The 22,638-nt window shown below is 44.0% G+C and overlaps 1 protein-coding gene across 10 annotated transcripts in view; it reads right to left on the reverse strand.

Annotated features, from left to right (window-relative positions):
- Nucleotides 1-8,571, reverse strand: part of obsl1b (obscurin like cytoskeletal adaptor 1b) — a 97,600-nt gene extending 89,029 nt beyond the window's left edge. For all 10 annotated transcript variants that reach the window (XR_005996993.2, XM_041863329.2, XM_041863314.2 and 7 more), the window contains exons 1-4: nucleotides 8,221-8,571; nucleotides 2,987-4,105; nucleotides 1,284-1,553; nucleotides 769-1,029 (exon numbers count right to left, since the gene is read on the reverse strand). Coding sequence is in view for 9 of the 10 variants with exons in the window: in XM_041863329.2 (XP_041719263.1) it covers nucleotides 769-1,029; nucleotides 1,284-1,553; nucleotides 2,987-4,004 (1,549 nt within the window). In the remaining variant the exon portion in view is untranslated. The remainder of the gene's footprint in view (nucleotides 1-768; nucleotides 1,030-1,283; nucleotides 1,554-2,986; nucleotides 4,106-8,220) is intronic.
- Nucleotides 8,572-22,638: the final 14,067 nt, after the last annotated feature.

Consider the following 22,638-nt stretch of genomic DNA (forward strand, 5'->3'; position numbering starts at 1 on the left):
GAAGCAACATCTCAAGACATCAGTCAGGAAGTTAAAGCTTGGTCGCAAATGGGTCTTCCAAATGGACAATGACCCCAAGCATACTTCCAAAGTTGTGGCAAAATAGCTTAAGGACAACAAAGTCAAGGTATTGGAGTGCCATCACAAAGCCCTGACCTCAATCCTATAGAACATTTGTGGGCAGAACTGAAAAAGCGTGTGCGAGCAAGGAGGCCTACAAACCTGTCAGGAGGAATGGGCCACAAATTCACCCAACTTATTGTGGGAAGCTTGTGGAAGGCTACCCGAAATGTTTGACTCAAGTTAAACATTTTAAAGGCAATGCTACCAAATACTAATTGAGTGTATGTAATCTTCTGACCCACTGGAAATGTGTTGAAACAAATAAAAGCTGAAATAAATCATTCTCTCTACTATTATTCTGACATTTCACATTCTTAAAATAAAGTGGTGATCCTAACTGACCTAAAACAAGGAATTTTTACTAGGATTAAATGTCAGGAATTGAGAAAAACTGAGTTTAAATGTATTTGGCTAAGGTGTATGTAAACTTCCGACTTCAACTGTATATACAGTATGTCATGTATGAAACGCTAGCCCATGTTTTTTTGGATATAGATCAATATTGGTGAAATTTGGGTATAAATTCAGTGGAATTAGGCTTGACCACTTTAGGAACAAAATTTCTATCCCATTTGTCTGACAAATTCACCACCTACAAAATCTAATCCCAAACTTCAGACCTTACAGATGCTACAAGTATTTTACCTTTTACCCTCAGCTGAGAGGAAGTCTTGGATCTTCCCACAAAGAAGGTCACTAGGCCAGAATCCTGGGGCGTTGTGTTGACAAAAACTAGAATGTGAGTTTTTCCAAAGGACTTCAGGATTGTCTGATGAGTCTCACGCAGCTCCGTCCCCTCTTTATACCAGTGTATGTCCATTTCCTCCTCCTCCACTTCAACACAGAAGGCAGCATTTTCCCCCTCCAAAACATCCACCTTACGTGGAAGTTTACGCATGATTGTGCCTACAAGGGGACAGAGTAAATTGTAAGGACATCAATAGCTGTGAGAAAAAAAACTGCGCTGAGAAATGGGCGCGTTGTACTGTGTTGTGATGTCAAACTGTAGGTGTGCCATATTTGTTCATTCAATTCAACCTGATCTTACATTAATTTCCTAAATTCACCCCAACCATGTCATGCTAACGATGGCTTTCTGTGTGTATCAGTCCAGATACTGTGTGTGGTACATATAAACACAGTAGATGTACAGTATTTACCTTTAACTGCCACCTCAGCAATGCTCCTCCCCCCATCCGCCATCTCGCAAAGATAAATCCCATCATCGTCGACTCCGATGTCACGAATAGTGAGTCGTCGTTTTGTTCCCCACTCTTCCATCCCATATTTGGCCCCTGGCTGTAACCGCCTGTCCTCCAAATACCATGTGATGGGAACAGAGTCCTCAGGAACCTCACACTCCAGAACAGCCAGGTCCCGTTCCCACACCTCCAGATCAATGAGGGGCTGCTTAAACCGCACAGGCGGCTCTGACATTAAGGAGACGGAGGGATACCATTAAAGGGGTTAATGGCCACCTACGTAGGACTCATTCAAAGGACATGGTAAAAGACAAAATGACTCATATAAGGAACTCATATGTTCCTTTTATCAGAGATGTCTGTGAACAATTGGCCTCAAAGCTCATACAGTAGTGTAACATTTTAAAGAGGTAGCCCTGACACAGAACAAAGTCTACTGACCTAGCGAGGCTAGTTATTTTTTGATGTCACTTTATTGCACTATAATTTGGTGTTTTAGACGTTACCCCAAAACTGTCTTGACTATAGAAAATCATGTTCATTTGTATTTATTGTATTTATTCTATTGCTTTAAATCTTTGAATTGCAGTTTTAAAACATGCTAGAGATGCTACTTTATACAGTGCTAGTTTACACTAGGAATAACTCCTGTTCAATTCAGATAACACTCACTACTGGTCGTGTAAATACTGTCCCATGTGAAATTCAAAAAATAGCTGATAACTGCACTTTGTCTAAAACAATGTTATAATTTGGAAATTGAAATATATTTCATAGTAAATACCAATATAGCAAACAAGTTAAGCAGAATCATATGAGAGAAGTGGCTTCATTTAGTTGGTATGGAAAGACCATTAACACATTGGGGCGTTGGACAGGAAATAAACTGTTTGTAACTGACACCATCAGACAGTACCAGTTATAAACGAAAGAATCTGAACTGCTCTTTGTGTATTTAGCTGACTATATACTTATCCTACCCACAAAGAGCTTGATGATCCAATAATTGAGGAAACACTTTCAACAAATTCACCTATTTAAACCTCTACTCTCATCTGCATTACCAGGATAGCATAGTGTAAACATAAAGACATGTTATATTCTTTCTAGCCTGCCATAGCTCTAACACAATGTTGCTTTCCAGCCTGCCCTAGCTCCAATACAATGTTGCTACCAGTGCTGTTCTCTGCGCCATGTGCGAAACATGATCCCACCTCTAGAGACTTCGATCACATGGACCCCCCCATCTTTGAAAACCTAAGTGACTTTGCAGACATTGGACCGGTTGGAATCCACTCCATGTCGATGAGCTTGGCCAGGTCAGGTATTTTGAAATATCTCTGGTCAAGTTTCAGATAATTAAGACGTATCTTTAATCCTCTGGTGAATCAGGGTTTGAATTGCTTTGCAGGAGCCAAATGATTTGGCTACTGATTACACTGGTCATATGCAGCTAATTGGCTTGTTAGCGTATTCATTTAGCAATGCTGATTACCTGTTAAAAGGCTTATATATGGTATTAAGTCAAGGGGAGATGTACACACCTGGATGGCGTTATGTTTTATACATGTTATATTGTTCCATGAAAGTCATTCTAGTTCTCTGCTGAAGTCTGTTAACAGCCAACTCTGTAGCAATGGACAAATACCAGTTTGACTTACCTTTCACAGAGAGATGTACAGCACTGAGGGTTTGTCCTGCAGTGTTGGATGCAGCGCAAACATAAACCCCGTTGTCCTGTTGCTTACAGTACAGCACTTTAAGTGTGAAGTAACCCTCTCTGTCTTCATACAACAGGTACCGTCTTCCGGACATGATCAGCCTGCCGTCTTTCCTCCATATTATTTCCGGTTTGGGCTTCCCAGTCACAAAGCAGCGGAATTTGGCGTGCTTGCCCTCTGTCACGGCAAACATTTTCACTTGCTTGGCTTGGTTGGTCACTCGGTCGTCTTTAAGCCGCGTGGTCACTTGCCTACCACTCCTCTGTTTGCCTTGATGGCCTTTCCAGTGGCCGTTGGTGTAACCGTTGCGGTTTCCCTCTTCCTCGTGACCCGGGCCTGCATCGACGAGCAACACGGCTCCAGCCAGCCCCTCTCCAAACTCGTTTCTGGCCTTGCATGTGTACACTCCGCCGTCGGGTGCACGAGTCTTGAAGATCTTAAGCTGGAACCATCCCCCGTCCTGGTAGCCCACATTGAAATGTGTACTCTCAAAGATCTCGTTGAGTTTCCTCCCGTCCTTTTCCCAGACCACCTCTGGTCGCGGGTTTCCCCACAGCTTACAGGAGAAGACGGCGTCTTCGCCGCGGCCCACCCGGGTGGAGAGGGGCTTGATCAGGAAACGAGGCTTGTTCTCCTCCCGGAGCTCCATCTCTTGGGCCTCGCCCTCCACCTTCAGGGTGGCCGCGGCATACGTTTCCCCGATGCTGTTCTTGGCCTTGCATGTATACTGGCCGCTATCCTCTGTGGTCACCGATGAAATGATGAGATTGTAGACGTTTCCATCCTCGAAGAGACGATAGCGATCCTCTGGGTGGATCTGTTCGTTGTTTCGCTCCCAGATGACCGCTGGCCTGGGGTCCCCGCCAATCTGACACTTCAGGACGGCGTCAGTGCCACTCTGCACTACTACGGGGCGAGGGTAGGCCAGGAAACGTGGTGCACCGCCAAACACATCCATCTCTGCTAGTTTGCCAGCCTCACCTCACCCTAGGCAGGCCACCAGCATGCAGTTGCTCCCTCACTGGAGTCGGGCTGTCCACTTCTGTGCTGTGCAAGGTTCTAAAAGAAAACAAACAGAAAGATACATTGTGCAATAGCTGGCAGACAATGTGATGGCATAGCTGCAGGAAGATGTTTTTTGCCCGCGTTACAGACGGCTATATCAGTCCGCTAATACAGGACTAGTAAAGGACCAGTGCACTTTTGTGAGAATGTTTTTATTTATTAAGATTTGTTTTTATTCTGATTTTTCAGGGGGTGCTGCAGCACCCTCAGCACCCCTACGTCATGCGGCTATGTGTGTTGGTTTCAGATGAAGTTGTCAAAAAATGCTGCTTGTCAACAGAGCTAACACTTGTCGAGCTGCAATCTAATCATTTGCTTTTGAAGATGGAATGGAGCTGGAATGAACAAATAAATAACTAAGAATTGCTTCATATAAAAATAATATAGACTCTTCAAACGTCTTTTGATTCATTCTCTGGATATGCCCAAGTAATTTTCATTTTCAAAAATGTTAAGCGAGCCTTGGAATTTATTCAAATATGAAGGCTAAATCAGGAACGTTGAACTATTCTCACACATTGACCTAAGCGGCCTCTGCTATTCTTAGATAATTATGCTTTCATAAGGAGTGGGGCAGACCCATTCCTCACATATATTGTTTATTAAATAGAGAAGAAATTTAGAGGAGAGAGTTGCTGAAATAGTAGTGGGCCTGATTCGAATCCATGCATAATTTATGTGTTCCAGAGGCAGGGGCTTAGACCACTAGACCACCCTAGCCCACTGATAATTATGCATTTGTAACCATTTAGCTGCTCACAGGCGTTGTAGAATAAATTATCTGTATTATGGCATTTCAGTGGGTGACAAAATATGACAGAATGGCAGTACAGTAGCTATCTGCCATAATACTGCAGTTAAAATGCATTGTAAGATGTGTCATAAGCATATGAACTACTTATGTCTTACTTCATATGTGATTGTGACTATACTACTACATGACTATACATTTCATAGTAAGACAATAAAATAATAAGACAGTATAATGGCTCAAGGTTATAACAAGTAATTAAGCAATATACAGATATGACAGAATGGCAGTACTGTAACTATCTGCCATAATACTGCAGTTAAAATGTATTGTAAGATGTGTCATAAGCATATTAACTACTTATGTCTTACTTCATATATGATTGTGACTATACAACTACATGACTATACATTTCATAGTAAGACAATGAAATAATACGAAAATATAATGGCTCAATGTTATAACAAGTAATCAAGCAATATACATACAGTGCCTTCGGAAAGTATTCAGATCCCTTGACTTTTACCACATTGTGTTACGTCACATCCTTATTCTAAAATTTATTAAATAGTTTTTTTCACCCACATCAATCTACACACAAAACCCCATAATGACGAAGCAAAAACAGGTTTTTAGATGAAACCCTAACCCTAACTGAAATATAACATTTACATAAGTATTCAGATCCTTTACTCAGTACTTTGTTGAAGCACCTTTGGCAGCGATTACAGCATCGAGTCTTCTTGGGTATGATGCCACAAGCTTGGCACACCTGTATTTGGGGAGTTTCTCCCATTCTTCTCTGCAGATCCTCTCAAACTCTGTCAGTTTGGATGGGGAGCGTTGCTGCACAGCTATTTTCAGGTCTCTCCAGAGATGTTTGATCGGGTTCAAGTCCGGGCTCTGGCTGGGCCACTCAAAGACATTCAGAGACTTGTCCTGAAGCCACTCCTGCGTTGTCTTGGCTGTGTGCTTAGGGTCGTTGTCCTGTTGGAAGGTGAACCTTCGCCCCAGTCTGAGGTCCTGAGCGCTCTGGAGCAGGTTTTCATCAAGGATCTCTCTGTACTTTGCTCCGTTCATCTTTGCCTCGATCCTGACTAGTCTCCCAGTCCCTGCCACTGAAAAACATCCCCACAGCATGATGCTGCCACCACCATGCTTCACCGTAGGGATGGTGCCAGGTTTCCTCCAGACGTGACGCTTGGCATTCAGGCCAAAGAGTTCAATCTTGGTTTCATCAGACCAGAGAATCTTGTTTCTCATGGTCTGAGAGTCTTTAGGTCCCTTTTGGCAAACTCCAAGTGGGCTGTCAAGTGCCTTTTACTGAGGAGTGGCTTCCGTCTGGCCACTCTGCCATAAAGGCCTGATTGGTGGAGTGCTGCAGAGATGGTTGTCCTTCTGGAAGGTTCTTCCATCTTCACAGAGGAACTCTAGAGCTCTGTCAGAGTGACCATCAGGTTCTTGGTCACCTCCCTGACCAAGTCCCTTCTCCCCCGATTGCTCAGTGAGGCCAGGCAGCCAGCTCTAGGAAGAGTCTTGGTGGTTCCAAACATCTTCCATTTAAGAATGATGGATGCCACTTCAATACAATCCTGTCTCGGAGCTCTACGGACAATTGACAGTACTCTGACATGCACTGTCAACTGTGGGACCTTATTTAGACAGGTATGTACCTTTCCAAATCATGTCCAATCAATTGAATTTACCACAGGTGGACTCCAATCAAGTTGTAGAAACATCTCAAAGATGATCAGTGGAAACAGGATGCACCTGAGCTCAATTTCGAGTCTCATAGCAACTGAATACTTGTGTAAATAAGGTATTTATGTTTTTTATATTTTATAAATCTGCAAAAATAAAAAAGTAACTGTTTACACTTTGTCTTTATGGGTTATTGTGTGTAGATTGCTGAGGATATTTATTTTTATTTATTTAATCCATTTTAGAATAAGGCTGTAACGTAACAAAATGTGGAAAAAGTCAAGGGGTCTGAATACTTTCCGAAGGCACTGTACCTATTGGTTTTATATATTTTGTTATTTGCATAAAATGTTACTAAAAGGACAATACAACGTAAGAACCTGGATAACTATACTAGTTCAGAGTATATTTTCTCATTGTACTGCGTGGAGACTGCATAATAGCTTATAGTACTAAAATGTGTGTGTAAAAATACTTTTGTCATTAAAACATTGCAACCATTTAGTATCCATGATGTGTTTTGGGTGATTGGGTGTCATTACTATTAGTGCTAATTGAATTACGGGGGGGTGTGAGACAGAAGCACAAGTTATCCGTTGAGGGGTGAACGGCCTTTACTTTAGTCCTATTGCAACAGCAGCCACCACAACACGTAGCCAGCACAGCTGGTGCTGTATTTCAATGGGAAAGTGCTTAATATAGTATGCCCTAAATAAAGACCTGTGAGAGAGCCTGTGTCAGGTATCACAAAGCACACCATGGAACCCGTGTGCTCACACTAACACAGATCTAACTCACAGTGTTCACACCCCGAGAGACCTTACAGTCAATATATGCTAAGCCTTCATCACACCCGTCGTTGTTAAAATTCGTTTTCTCTGTCATTTTCCAAATAAATAAAATGCAGGGATTAACAAGTCCCTAGCATAAAGACATTATCGTCACAGTGTCATGGCACATTGAACAACCTGGTCCTCTCGATTGTATATCTTTTTGGCTTCTTTTGGTAGAAGCATTTGAAGGTTTGCCCTGATGGACATTGGAGCCATCTATTAGTCAGGCTATGACTATTCACTTTAAGCTCAATGTGTATGTTTGCTTTCTGTCCACTCTGATGCATGGTTAGGATCTCAAGGAAGGTGAGCCAAATCTAGAATGCTTCCGAGCCATGTTTGTCATGCGTCCACCAGTTTACTGCATGGGCCACAGTACACGCACACACACATACACACACAGTCAAAGGCACATATAATAAGAGTAGTAAATGGTGATACATGTACTGAATCTGAAATCATATAACTAGAAACCAATATGGCAATGTGTAGTAGTCTGGTTTACCTCTAAAACCATCACTATTCTGTCACCCTTTCAACCCTTTCTCTCATCCCGAACCTGTGGCACGTCAATATGTTGAAAAACCTTTTAATCAGTTAGAACTCGTAATATCCACCATCACCTCCAATGGCAGGTGCTAGTAATTATTTCCCTGTTAGCCAGATGTTCCACAGAAATTATTGAGGACAATATATCGAAAGTGGTCTCAATATTCCCCCCGGGGGTTTAAGAGGAGATTAACTTTTGTGTTTACTCATCTGGTTTAATTGAAAGGACCCTTGCCCCCAGTGAATCTGCACTACGTACTCCTCACATGACCTACCTCTCTTTGGTCCCAAGGAGCGACCGTCAACATACATTCCGCACTGGCACTCTTCTTCAAGCCACCGAGGCTATATTCCCCGCCTCCAAACTGCTGAGTAATGTCACTTACTGGTCGATTCCTTCCCCGACAGCAACTGTAATCCGGTTGGGGTTCTTTCTCTCAAATATCAACTAACGTGGAGCTTTGTTTTCACAGTTTTCAAGTGATCTGTCAGTACATCTTGACGGGCCTGTGCCAGACCCAGCCAAGAAAAGTAAAGAGAATTTGAGTATTTCCCCCTCAGCGCCCTTTCTACACTCCAGAGCGGTCCCCCAATCTCTGTGGCGTTTAGCCCTGAGACACCCCGAGTGTCATTGTTCGTGGAAGAACGTTAAATGCTTTTGCAGCTGCTGCTGTCCCCTAAAAATACCGTCAGCCTTGATGACAGCAGTGAAGATAAGTTGGGCTCTTCCATTCACTTGCTTGCATGGGCTAAAGATAGCTTTAGCTGGCTGGTTCAGGGCAGACTGCTTAGCTTACTTGAGACCTTGCAATAAAACCTAAGGAGAAGGGCAGTCTTCTCTGGGCTTTAAGCCCCCTCCATGTTGAAGCTTCTCTATGTTTTCTTGTAATTTACCACAATCTAGAAAAGAGGAGGTTAGAAATACTGATAATAATCATCATTGTAGATATCCAGAGTAAGTGGCTGCTGGGTCTGACAAGGCATCCACTGTAAATTGATGCTCTCCGCGGGCTAAAACCATGTGCTTAGCAAGTGAAGAGTGAGTTTTATATTAAATGTAGATTATTGTGTGGTGTAGCAGGGGTTGACCACACTCACAAGGACCATGCATAGGTGTGGGCTCATTCCAAAAGCTTAGGTGTCAAAACAATGAACAATCTAAACAGTTACTGCTGTTCAATGATCATTAAAAAAATTATACATACCAATTGATTCTTGAAGAATATATCTTGTAAATGCTTCAAGAGCATTTACAAGTGTCTGTCTAACCCACAATATTACCCACATTTTAAGGTTGTTTTACTCCATTTGGAAGGAAAGTTGTAATGCTAACATGAACTGGACAATTTGGAAAGGAGTCACAACAAGGTGAACAAGACTTACATGATGATGTCGACTGCATTTGAAGTCGACTGCACTTCAAAACGGTCGACTTCGAAAGCATCACCAAGGATGATTTAAACCTTGTTCTCCGAGAGTTTTATGGCAGTGTGCGTAACAAAGTGTGAGCAGCTACCTTGGGCTCTGGGCTGGGCTCAACAGGTTAATCAATGACCCACCCGTCTCAATTGGTGCCTGATGCAAGACACTATATTTAAACTTGGTAGAGCATGGCGCTTGCAATGCCAGGATCATGGGATTGATTCCCGCTGGGGCCATCCATACAAAAAATGTATGCATGCATGACTGTAATTCGCTTTGGATAAAAGCATCTGCTAAATGGCATATATTATATTACTACAACCTCTAATCATGCATTTTTGGGCTACCTTAAATGGATAGTTCAGTGGAAAATCACCAGGAGCCAAGGGAGAGCATGATGGTAACTATTCTGCCCAGTGTCATCCCTGTAGAAGTACATGTACCTCACAAAATGCCCAGAGAATGCCCATGCCTTTTACCTCCACCCAATTGTACACTGCAGACCCAATGGGCATGAACTATGTTGCCATGCATTTGCAAGACAGCAGGAATGACCATATGCCGAAACCACAGCATCAGGACCAACACTGTGCAGAAATGTGCCAATGCAGGTTAGGAGGCGAGGGAGATAATGCTGGTGAGTGGGCACCGATGCAAGAGTTCACTTCAAAGCTACTGGCATCTGTCACTCAAGACGTGGAAAGTAAAGACTGGAATAACATCCTTATCCTGGCTGAAAACTGTAGGCCTACAGTACCATGACGGCCACAACCTCATCCAAGATGGTGAAGGAAAGCACTCAACAGGGAAGATACAGTATATGTGGACACTGTTTAGTGCCAAAAAACTGGTTAAATGTAAAACAACAAAAAATGGGGACTATCTGTTTTTCTATGTAGTCAATCTGTTATTCAATGCGTTTGTATGGGCTAATAGCAATAAGGCCAAAAATATTTTTCCAGCAAATCATTATTTGATATATTTTGGGGATACTTCAAGGGGTCTTAACATTCAAAATTAAATAGATAAATGATCCTTGGTAAGACCTTCTTTAAAAAAGTACATATAGCTTAGGAGAACCCCCATATATACACATACATACTGTATGGAGAGCAGTGAAAGCCTGGCTGCAGATGAAGAGGTCCCAGTGAATGTTCCAAGACACTGTTGGCACAGCCTTGTATACCATGGGGTGTATGTATACTTATGTTAGCAAATGTTGTATACAACAATACAGTTTAAAGTCACACAATGTAGGATACAAACGTATTACAACTGGAGCAGGCCAATCCTGCTCCTGCAGGTATGCTGGATGTGCAGGCTTCTGTTCCAGCCCAGCACTAACACACCAGCCCAGCACTCAACTTATCAAACCACATGCTTTTTTTTTTTTTTTTTTCAGCTTTATTTAACCAGGTAAGCCAGTTGAGAACAAGTTTTCATTTACAACTGCGACCTGGCCAAGATAAAGCAAAGCAGTCCAAGAAAAACAACAACAACACAGAGTTACATATGGAATAAACAAAAACAAAACGTACAGTCAATAACACAATAGAAAATATATATACAGTGTGTGCAAATGTAGTAAGTTATGGAGGTAAGGCAATAAATAGGCCATAGTGCAAAATAATTACAATTTAGTATTAACACTGGAGTGATAGATGTGCAGAAGATGATGTGCAAATAGAGATACTGGGGTGCAAATGAGCAAAATAAATAACAATGGAAATAGCAATATGGGGATGAGGTAGTTGGGTTGGCTAATTACAGATGGGCTGTGTACAGGTGCAGTGATCGGTAAGCTGCTCTGACAACTGATGCTTAAAGTTAGTGAGGGAGATAAGTGTCTCCAGCTTCAGAGATTTTTGCAGTTCGTTCCAGTTGATAATAATGTGTATTATTGCTGGGCTGGAATAGAAGTCTGCTCAACTAGTAGATCAGGGAGTGGAGCAAGGTTGGCCACCTCTGGTATGGAGAATTTTTCGTTCACCAGAAATTATGATTTAGTAATAATAGCCTACTTACTAATATGTCTAACATTTTCAAACGAGTTAGCTTATTTGTACATTTAGAAATGACACCGAGTGTAAAAAACATTAGGAACACCTTCCTAAAATTGAGTTGCACCCCCTGTTGCCATGCAGACTCAATTCGTCGGGGCATGGACACAATTGTGTCAAGTTGGCTGGATGTCTTTTGGGTGGTGGACCATTCTTGATACACACTGGAAACGTTTGAGCGTGAAAAACCCAGCAGCGTTGCAGTTCTTGACACTCTCAAACCGGAGCACCTGGCACCTAATCCCATTACCCAATCAAAGGCACTTAAATATTTTGTCTTTCCCATTCACCCTCTGAATAGTACACACACAATCCATGTTTCAATTGTCTCAAGGCTTACAAATCCTTCTTTAACCTGTCTCCTCCCCTTCATCTCCCCTACACACTGATTGAAGTAGACTGAACTGACATCAATAAGGGATCATAGCTTTCACCTGGACTCACCTGGTCAGTCTATGTCATGGAAAGAGCAGGTGTTCCTGTGGAAGGTTGGTACTAATAACAACTAATAACAACAAGATAACTAATGTAAAACATACTGTGTCCGTAAAACGTTAATAGGTTATAGGTTAAGAACTTTTGTGGAAGAGCACAGTTTGAAAGATATGGCAAATAGAAATCAAACCGGATGGACATCAGAAATAGATGGGAGAGGTTGAGGGTAGAGGAAGGACAGGAGTAAAAACAAACAAAATAGAACTATTGTAAAATAGACTGTGTCCATAAAATGTATATAGTATAAGCTGGAAGTAGAGGCCTAAGCGTTGCTGTTCACTAGTTTACTCCAATTAGGGGAGGGGTGGTAGGGTTAGAAAGTAATAAAGGAAAATATATATTTTTTAAAGGATATGTATATACATGTATGTATATGTATTTATATGTATGTATGTATGTATGTGTATATGCATGTATTTATATGTGTGTATGTACAGTGCCTTGCAAAAGTATTCATCCCCCTTGGCGTTTTTCCTATTTTGTTGCATTACAACCTGTAATTTAAATGGATTTTTATTTGGATTTCATGTAATAGACATGCACAAAATAGTCCAAATTGGTGAAGTGAAATTAACAAAAATAACTTGTTTCAAAAAATTCTAAAACATAAATAACGGAAAAGTGGTGCGTGCATATGTATTCACCCCCTTTGCTATGAAGCCCCTAAATAAGATTTGGTGCAACCAATTACCTTCAGTAGTCACATAATCTAAGTGTCACATGATCTCAGGGTTGGGTTATAAAAAAATATCAGAAACTTTGAACATCCCACGGAGCACCATTAAATCCATTATTAAAAAATTGAAAGAATATGGCATCGCAACAAACCTGCCAAGAGAGGGCCGCCCACCAAAACTCACGGACCAGGCAAGGAGGGCATTAATCAGAGAGGCAACAAAGAGACCAAAGATAACCCTGAAAGAGCTGCAAAGCTCCACAGCGGAGATTGGAGTATTTGTCCATAGGACCACTTTAAGCCATACACTCCACAGAGCTGGGCTTTACGGAAGAGTGGCCAGAAAAAAGCCATTGCTTAAAGAAAAAAATAAGCAAACACGTTTGGTGTTCGCTAAAAGGCATGTGGGCGACTCCACAAACATATGGAAGAAGGTACTCTGGTCAGATGAGACAAAAATTTAGCATTTTGGCCATCAAGGAAAATGCTATGTCTGACGCAAACCCAACACCTCTCATCACCCCGAGAACACTATCCCCACAGTGAAGCATGGTGGTGGCAGCATCATTGGAGGAATGATGGATGGTGCTAAATACAGGGAAATTCTTGAGGGAAACCTGTTTCAGTCTTCCAGAGTTTTGAGACTGGGACGGAGGTTCACCTTCCAGCAGGACAATGACCCTAAGCATACTGCTAAAGCAACACTTGAGTGGTTTAAGGGGAAACATTGAAATGTATTGGAATGGCCTAGTCAAAGCCCAGACCTCAATCCAATTGAGAATCTGTGGTATGACATAAAGACTGCTGTACACCAGCGGAACCCATCCAACTTGAAGGAGCTGGTTAGTTATGCACAATCAAGTTTTCTGTTTTTTTTGTCTTATTTCTTGTTTGTTTCACAATAAAAAATATTTTGCATCTTCAAAGTGGTAGACATGTTGTGTAAATCAAATGATACAAACCCCTAAAAAAATCAATTTTAATTCCAGGTTGTAAGGCAACAAAAAACGAAAAATGCCAAGGGGGGGTTTGGGGGGAATACTTTCGCAAGCCACTGTAAATGCGGTGGGTTGCGCTTTCATTTTTGCACGAATGCTGACATCTATCCACGGTTTTTGGTTTGGGTATGTTTTAATAGTCACAGTGGGAACAACATCCCCTATACACTTCCTGATGAACTCAGTCACTGTGTCCGTGTATACGCCAATGTTATTCTCAGAGGCAATCCGGAACATATCCCAGTCAAAACAATCTTGAAGCATGGATTCCGATTGGTCAGACCGGTGTTGAATAGACCTTAGCACAGGTAATTCCTGTTTGAGTTTCTGCCTATAGGAAGAGAGGAGCAGGATGGAGTCGTGATCTGATTTGCCAAAGGGAGGGCGTAGCCTTCCCAGAAGGGAGAGTAACAATGGTCAAGAGTTTTTGATGCATGAGTACTACAGGCAATGTGTTGATAGAAATTCAGTAGCATTTTTCCTCATATTTGCTTTGTTAAAATCCCCAGCTACAATAAATGCGGCCTCAGGATATGTGGTTTCCAGTTTGCACAAAGTCCAGTGTAGTTCCTTGAGGGCCGTCGTGGTATCGGCTTGAGGGGGAATATACACGGCTGTGACTATAACCGAAGAGAATTCTCTTGGGAGGTTATATGGTCAGAATTTGATTGTGAGGTATTCTAGGTCGGGTGAACAAACAACTTGAGTTCCTGTACATTATCACAATCACACCATGAGTAGTTAATCATGAAACATACACCGCTGCCTTTCTTCTTCCCAGAGAGTTCTTTATTCCTGTCTGCGCGATGTACTGAGAACCCAGCTGGCTGTATGGACGGGGACAGTATATCCGGAGAAAGGGTTAACACTGAACAGAAAAAAGGATCCAATCAGGATTTTTCTTTGCTGGTCTCTGGGGAGATACAGTTACTTAGCTAAGTCAGCCATTGGCTAGGCCATCAGAGCTAGATAAAGGCATCTGCAATTCAACTGTATTAGGGCAACATTTTGGAGTGACAGTAGAATCAACCAATCACATTTTGACTTAATGAGTGGGACATATGGAAACTTCTTGAAACCCAACAGGTCACTGCGCAATAGTGAGCAATAGTTTTCCCACGGTTTAGCTATCTAGCTTTTGTTGTTTCAGCGGCTGCAGCAGGTGTTATCAAAGAGGATGTTGTTGCTAATTTGTTAGCTTATCCCTTGAATAACTTTCAACAAGTAGTTAAGTTTCAAATGATCATCGTCTGGTGAGTGGAACTGTGTTTTTTATTTCAGCGCCTTGCTGTTGTTAGCCATCTCTTTGAAAATAACTTGTTTGTGAAACATTGTTGCATTTAAAGTGTAATTGACAGCATTTTAGCAACATGAAATCGTATTAAAATATATTGCAACAGCGCGACTTTAGATCATTAGAAAGCATTCGCCAAAAGCCACAAAATACACCTGAATGGATTTCTGCAAATATGTAAACACCACAGGAGTCCTCTTACATTTGGGAACTTTACAGTCCTACTGATCAAACAACCATGAAAAGGTAGGCTCTCTCTCCCTCAGTTATGCACATCAACAACAACAAGATCAACAACTAATGCTAGCCAGAGCAAGATGAGCTAAAATCTAATGAAGGAACATTAGATAAACCGTCTCAAACTTTTTCAGCTAGTTGCCCGTCAAAATTGCACTGATAAACGATGGGTAATTGTAGCCTCCTTGTCCTTCTGCAGCTTGCCTGCCAATGCATGTTTGTCCCAACCAAGCACCCAAGCTAACTGGCTAAAGTTAATTTGTGGAATTTCTTTCCTTCTTAATGCGTTTGAGCCAATCAGTTGTGTTGTGACAAGGTAGGGGTGGTATACAGAAGATAGCTCTATTTGGTAAAAGAACAGCTCAAATAAGCGAAGAGAAACGACAATCCATCATTACTTTAAGACATGAACGTCAGTCAATCCGGAAAATGTGAAGAACTTTGAAAGTTCCTTCAAGTGCAGTCGCAAAAACCATCAACTGGTTCTCATGAGGACCGCCACAGGAAAGGAAGACCCAGAGTTACCTCTGCTGTAGAGGATAAGTTCATTAGAGTTAACTGCACCTCAGATTGCAGCCCAAATAAATGCTTCACGGAGTTCAAGTACCAGACACATCTCAACATCAACTGTTCAGAGGAGAATGCATGAATCAGGCCTTCATGTTCGATTTAGCAAAGATACCACTACTAAAGGACACCAATAAGAAGAAGAGACTTGCTTGGGCCAAGAAACACGAGCAATGCACATTAGACCTGTTGAAATCTGTCCTTTGGTCTGATGAGTCCAAATTTGAGATTTTTGGTTCCAACCGCTGTGTCTTTGTGAGACGCAGAGTAGGTGAACGGATGATCTCCGCATGTGTGGTTCCCACCGTAAAGCATGGAGGAAGAGGTGTGATGGTGTGGGGGTGCTTTGCTGGTGACACTGTCAGGGATTTATTTAGAATTCAAGGCACACTTAACCAGCATGGCTACCACAGCATTCTACAGCGATACGCCATCCCATCTGGTTTGCGCTTTGTGGGACTATCATTTGTTTTCCAACAGGACAATGACCCAAAACACACCTCCAGGCTGTGTAAGGGCTATTTGATCAAGAAGGAGAGTGATGGAGTGCTGCATCAGATGACCTGGCATCCACAATCACCTGACCTCAACCCAATTGAGATGGTTTGGGATGAGTTGGACCGCAGAGTGAAGGAAAAGCAGTCAACAAGTGCTTGGCACATGTGGGAACTCCTTCAAGACTGTTGGAGATGCGTTCCTCATGAAGCTGGTTGAGAGAATGCCAAGAGTGTGCAAAGCGGTCATCAAGATAAAGGGTGGCTACTTTAAAGAATCTAAAATATATTTTGATTTGTTTAACACTTTTTGGGTTACTACATGATTCCATATGTGTTATTTCATAGTTTTGATGTCTTAACTCTGACCATTTTACTCGCCGTAGCAGAGTTGGTTAGGCTGTTTACATGTTATCTAGAGCGTTCTTTACTAACTATTATATTTTTTGCCTACGTTTACTGACACCAGTCATACTCAGCAGATGTTGCGCGTTCTTAAATTCATCAGTTGTTCTGCGCTCTGGCACACTCAGACGTGAGTACTCTGAAATCGGAGTAGATAGCCAGAGTGAATTTGCGAACGCAAGAGATATGCTAACTGTATAACAGTCGTTCAAGTTCTTGCTAGCTAACCAAATGACACCTACATCTCTAGCTGTGTTAGCCACCGAAAAACGATGTGAGGGGAAAAAGACAGTCACTCACCCACTCCAACAATGGCATGACATGAGATCCTCCTAGCAGCTAGCTAGCTATCTAGCTAACGTTAGGCTCAGTGGTTTTAGCTTGGTACATACATAGATACACTAGCCTATTAGCCACGTTATGACTGACTTGTGATCATTGCCCTTGCAAGTTTGATTGTATTGACATTCCCAGCCTTAATTACATTTGTCAGTTTTTGTCCAGAATATTGAGTAATTCAAACTGAAACAGTGCATCCCGAATGGAGGCAGCAAACAATGTACCAGGCCAGCTATGATTTATAACCTGATAGCATAATTTTTTGGACTATCAACACAGGTATGATCAGGGATACAGGTAAGATCAGGGATATTGACCCTGCGTATTGAAACAGGTCGGTATTGTTGTGAAATGGAAGAGGAAAGACTATGTAACTATTGTGACCTCGAAGAAATAGAGAATGAAACTCATTTTATCCTCTATTGCCCTTTTTATCACGATATACGCTTGCTCTTATTTCAGAAAGCTCATCCGAAATACAGTGGGGAAAAAAAGTATTTAGTCAGCCACCAATTGTGCAAGTTCTCCCACTTAAAAAGATGAGAGAGGCCTGTAATTTTCATCATAGGTACACGTCAACTATGACAGACAAATTGAGAAAAAATAATCCAGAAAATCACATTGTAAAAATGTATATGAATTTATTTGCAAATTATGGTGGAAAATAAGTATTTGGTCACCTACAAACAAGCAAGATTTCTGGCTCTCACAGACCTGTAACTTCTTCTTTAAGAGGCTCCTCTGTCCTCCACTCGTTACCTGTATTAATGGCACCTGTTTGAACTTGTTATCAGTATAAAAGACACCTGTCCACAACCTCAAACAGTCACACTCCAAACTCCACTATGGCCAAGACCAAAGAGCTGTCAAAGGACACCCGAAACAGAATTGTAGACCTGCACCAGGCTGGGAAGACTGAATATGCAATAGGTAAGCAGCTTGGTTTGAAGAAATCAACTGTGGGAGCATTTATTAGGAAATGGAAGACATACAAGACCACTGATAATCTCCCTCGATCTGGGGCTCCACGCAAGATCTCACCCCGTGGGGTCAAAATGATCACAAGAACGGTGAGCAAAAATCCCAGAACCACACGGGGGGACCTAGTGAATGACCTGCAGAGAGCTGGGACCAAAGTAACAAAGCCTACCATCAGTAACACACTACGCCGCCAGGGACTCAAATCCTGCAGTGCCAGATGTGTCCCCCTGCTTAAGCCAGTAATTGTCCAGGCCCGTCTGAAGTTTGCTAGTGTGCATTTGGATGATCCAGAAGAGGATTGGGAGAATGTCATATGGTCAGATGAAACCAAAATAGAACTTTTTGGTTCGTCGTGTTTGGAGGACAAAGAATGCTGAGTTGCATCCAAAGAACACATTTACATTACATTTTAGTCATTTAGCAGACGCTCTTATCCAGAGCGACTTACAGGAGCAATTAGGGTTAAGTGCCTTGCTCAAGGGCACATTTACATCATTTAGCAGACGCTCTTATCCAGAGCGACTACAAATTGGTGCATTCACCCTATAGCCAGTGGGATAACCACTTTACAATTATACTATTTTTTTTATTTTTTTTTATTTTTTTTTTGGTGGGGGGGGGGGGGGGGGTAGAAGGATTACTTTATCCTATCCCAGGTGTTCCTTAAAGAGGTGGGGTTTCAAATGTCTCCGGAAGGTGGTGAGTGACTCCGCTGTCCTGGCGTCTTGAGGGAGCTTGTTCCACCATTGGGGTGCCAGAGCAGCGAACAGCTTTGACTGGGCTGAGCGGGAACTATGCTTCCGCAGAGGAAGGGGAGCCAGCAGGCCAGAGGTGGATGAACGCAATGCCCTCGCCTGGGTGTAGGGACTGATCAGAGCCTGAAGGTACGGAGGTGCCGTTCCCCTCACTGCTCCATAGGCAAGCACCATGGTCTTGTAACGGATGCGAGCTTCAACTGGAAGCCAGTGGAGTGTGCGGAGGAGGGGGGTGACGTGAGAGAACTTGGGAAGGTTGAACACCAGACGGGCTGCGGCATTCTGGATGAGTTGTAGGGGTTTAATGGCACAGGCAGGGAGCCCAGCCAACAGCGAGTTGCAGTAATCCAGACGGGAGATGACAAGTGCCTGGATTAGGACCTGTGCCGCTTCCTGTGTAAGGCAGGGTCGTACTCTCCGAATGTTGTAGAGCATGAACCTGCAGGATCGGGTCACCGCCTTGATGTTAGCGGAGAACAACAGGGTGTTGTCCAGGGTCACGCCAAGGCTCTTCGCACTCTGGGAGGATGACACAACGGAGTTGTCAACCGTGATGGCGAGATCATGGAACGGGCAGTCCTTCCTTCTACTGTGAAGCATAGGGGCGGAAACATCATGCTTTGGGGCTGTTTTTCTGCAAAGGGACCAGGACGACTGATCCGTGTAAAGGAAAGAATGAATGGGGCCATGTATCGTGAGATTTTGAGTGAAAACCTCCTTCCATCAGCAAGGGCATTGAAGATGAAACGTGGCTGGGTCTTTCAGCATGACAATGATCCCAAACACACCGCCCAGGCAACGAAGGAGTGGCTTCGTAAGAAGCATTTCAAGGTCCTGGAGTGGCATAGCCAGTCTCCAGATCTCAACCCCATAGAAAATCTTTGGAGGGAGTTGAAAGTCCGTGTTGCCCAGCGACAGCCCCAAAACATCACTGCTCTAGAGGAGATCTGCATGGAGGAATGGGCCAAAATACCAGCAACAGTGTGTGAAAACCTTGTGAAGACATACATAAAACGTTTGACCTGTGTCATTAGCTAGCTGAATAAAGTGGGTTGAGTCTATTCCTTGAAACATTGAACCGCTGTGGTTCACAACAATTCTGATTTCTAAAGGTGGAAGTTGGGAGAGTTTTTGTTCGGGTGGTTCAGTGAAACAAATATAGTTTCTGAGGTGGAAGTTTTGGTGAGGGAGGCCCTGCTCTCTCCTCTCCCAGATGTTTAGTTCATTTCATTCCGATCTCCTCTGCATTATTGTAGCCATTTGCTACAGCCTGTCAACTATGCCTCTGCCTATCCCTGTTCTCTCCTCTCTGCACAGGCTACACAAACGCCTCACACCGCGTGGCTGCTGCCTCTCTAACCTGGTGGTCCCTGCACGCACCCCACACCTGGAGTTCCAGGTCTCAGGCAGCCTCTGGAACTGCCGTTCTACTGCCAACAAAGCTGACTTCATCCCAGCCTATGCTAACCTCCAGTCCCTCGACTTCCTGGCGCTGACGGAAACATGGATTACCACTGAAAACACTGCTACTCCTACTGCTCTCTCCTCGTCTGACCATGTGTTCTCGCATACCCCGAGAGCATCTGGTCAGAGGGGTGGTGGCACAGGAATCCTCATCTCTCCCAAGTGGTCATTCTCAATTTTTCCCCTAACCCATCTGTCTATCTCCTCATTTGAATTCCATGCTGTCACAGTCACTAGCCCATTTAAGCTTAATATCCTTGTCATCTATCGCCCTCCAGGTTCCCTTGGAGAGTTCATCAATGAGCTTGACGCCTTGATAAGTTCCTTTCCTGAGGATGGCTCACCCCTCACAGTTTTGGGGGATTTCAACCTCCCTACGTCCACATTTGACTCATTTCTCTCTGCCTCCTTCTTTCCACTCCTCTCCTCTTTTGACCTCACCCTCTCACCGTCCCCTCCTACTCACAAGGCAGGCAATACGCTTGACCTCATCTTTACTAGATGCTGCTCTTCTACTAATCTCACTGCAACTCCCCTCCATGTCTCCGACCACTACTTTGTTTCCTTTTCTCTCTCGCTCTCCTCCAACACTACTCACTCTGCCCCTACACAGATGGTAATGCGCCGCCGCAACCTTCGCTCTCTCTCTCGCACTACTCTCTCCTCTTCCATCCTATCATCTCTTCCCTCTGCTCAATCCTTCTCCCTCCAATCTCCTGATTCTGCCTCCTCAACCCTCCTCTCCTCCCTTTCTGCATCCTTTGACTCTCTGTGTCCCCCTATCCTCCCGGCCGGCTCGGTCCTCCCCTCCAGCTCCGTGGCTTGATGACTCATTGCGAGCTCACAGAACAGAGCTCCGGGCAGCGGAGCGGAAATGGAAGAAAACTAAACTCCCTGCCGACCTGGCATCTTTTCACTCCCTCCTCTCTACATTTTCTTCATCTGTTTCTGCTGCTAAGGCCACTTTCTACCACTCTAAATTCCAAGCATCTGCCTCTAACCCTAGGAAGCTCTTTGCCACATTTTCCTCCCTGCTGAATCCCCCCCTCCCCCTCTCTCTCTGTGGATGACTTCGCCAACCACTTTGAAAAGAAGGTTGACGACATCCGATCCTCGTTTGTTAAGTCTAATGACACTGCTGGTCCTACTCACACTGCCCTACCCTATGCTTTGACTTCTTTCTCCCCTCTCTCTCCAGATAAAATCCTGCGACTTGTGACTGCAGGCCGCCCAACAACCTGCCCGCTTGACCCCATCCCCTCCTCTCTTCTCCAGACCATCTCCGGTGACCTTCTCCCCTACCTCACCTCGCTGATCAACTCATCCTTGACCGCTGGCCATGTCCCTTCCATCTTCAAGAGAGCGAGAGTTGCACCCCTTCTCAAAAAACCAACACTCGATCCCACTGATGTCAACAACTACAGACCAGTATCCCTTCTTTCTTTTCTTTCCAAAACTATTGAGAGTGCCGTCTTTAGCCAACTCTCTCAGAATGACCTTCTTGATCCAAACCAGTCAGGTTTCAGGACTGGTCATTCAACTGAGACTGCTCTTCTCTGTGTCACGGAGGCTCTCCGCACTGCTAAAGCTAACTCTCTCTCCTCTGCTCTTGTCCTTCTAGACCTGTCTGCTGCCTTTGATACTGTGAACCATCAGATCCTCCTCTCCACCCTCTCCGAGCTGGGCATCTCCGGCGCGGCTCACTCCTGGATTGCGTCCTACCTGACCGGTCGCTCCTACCAAGTGGCGTGGCGAGAAGCTGTCTCCGCACCACGTGCTCTCACCACTGGTGTCCCCCAGGGCTCAGTTCTAGGCCCTCTCCTATTCTCCCTATACACCAAGTCACTTGGCTCTGTCATATCCTCACATGGCCTCTCCTATCATTGCTACGCTGACGATACACAACTAATCTTCTCCTTTCCCCCTTCTGATAACCAGGTGGCGAACCGCATCTCTGCATGTCTGGCAGACATATCAGTATGGATGACGGATCACCACCTCAAGCTGAACCCTGGCAAGACGGAGCTGCTCTTCCTCCCGGGAAGGACTGCCCGTTCCATGATCTCGCCATCACGGTTGACAACTCCGTTGTGTCCTCCTCCCAGAGTGCGAAGAGCCTTGGCGTGACCCTGGACAACACCCTGTCGTTCTCCGCTAACATCAAGGCGGTGACCCGATCCTGCAGGTTCATGCTCTACAACATTCGGAGAGTACGACCCTGCCTTACAGGAAGCGGCACAGGTCCTAATCCAGGCACTTGTCATCTCCCGTCTGGATTACTGCAACTCGCTGTTGGCTGGCCTCCCTACCTGTGCCATTAAACCCCTACAACTCATCCAGAATGCCGCAGCCCGTCTGGTGTTCAACCTTCCCAAGTTCTCTCACGTCACCCCCCTCCTCCGCACACTCCACTGGCTTCCAGTTGAAGCTCGCATCCGTTACAAGACCATGGTGCTTGCCTATGGAGCAGTGAGGGGAACGGCACCTCCGTACCTTCGGGCTCTGA

The sequence above is a fragment of the Coregonus clupeaformis genome, chromosome 4 (assembly GCF_020615455.1).
Source record: "Coregonus clupeaformis isolate EN_2021a chromosome 4, ASM2061545v1, whole genome shotgun sequence".
Lineage (NCBI taxonomy): Eukaryota > Metazoa > Chordata > Actinopteri > Salmoniformes > Salmonidae > Coregonus > Coregonus clupeaformis.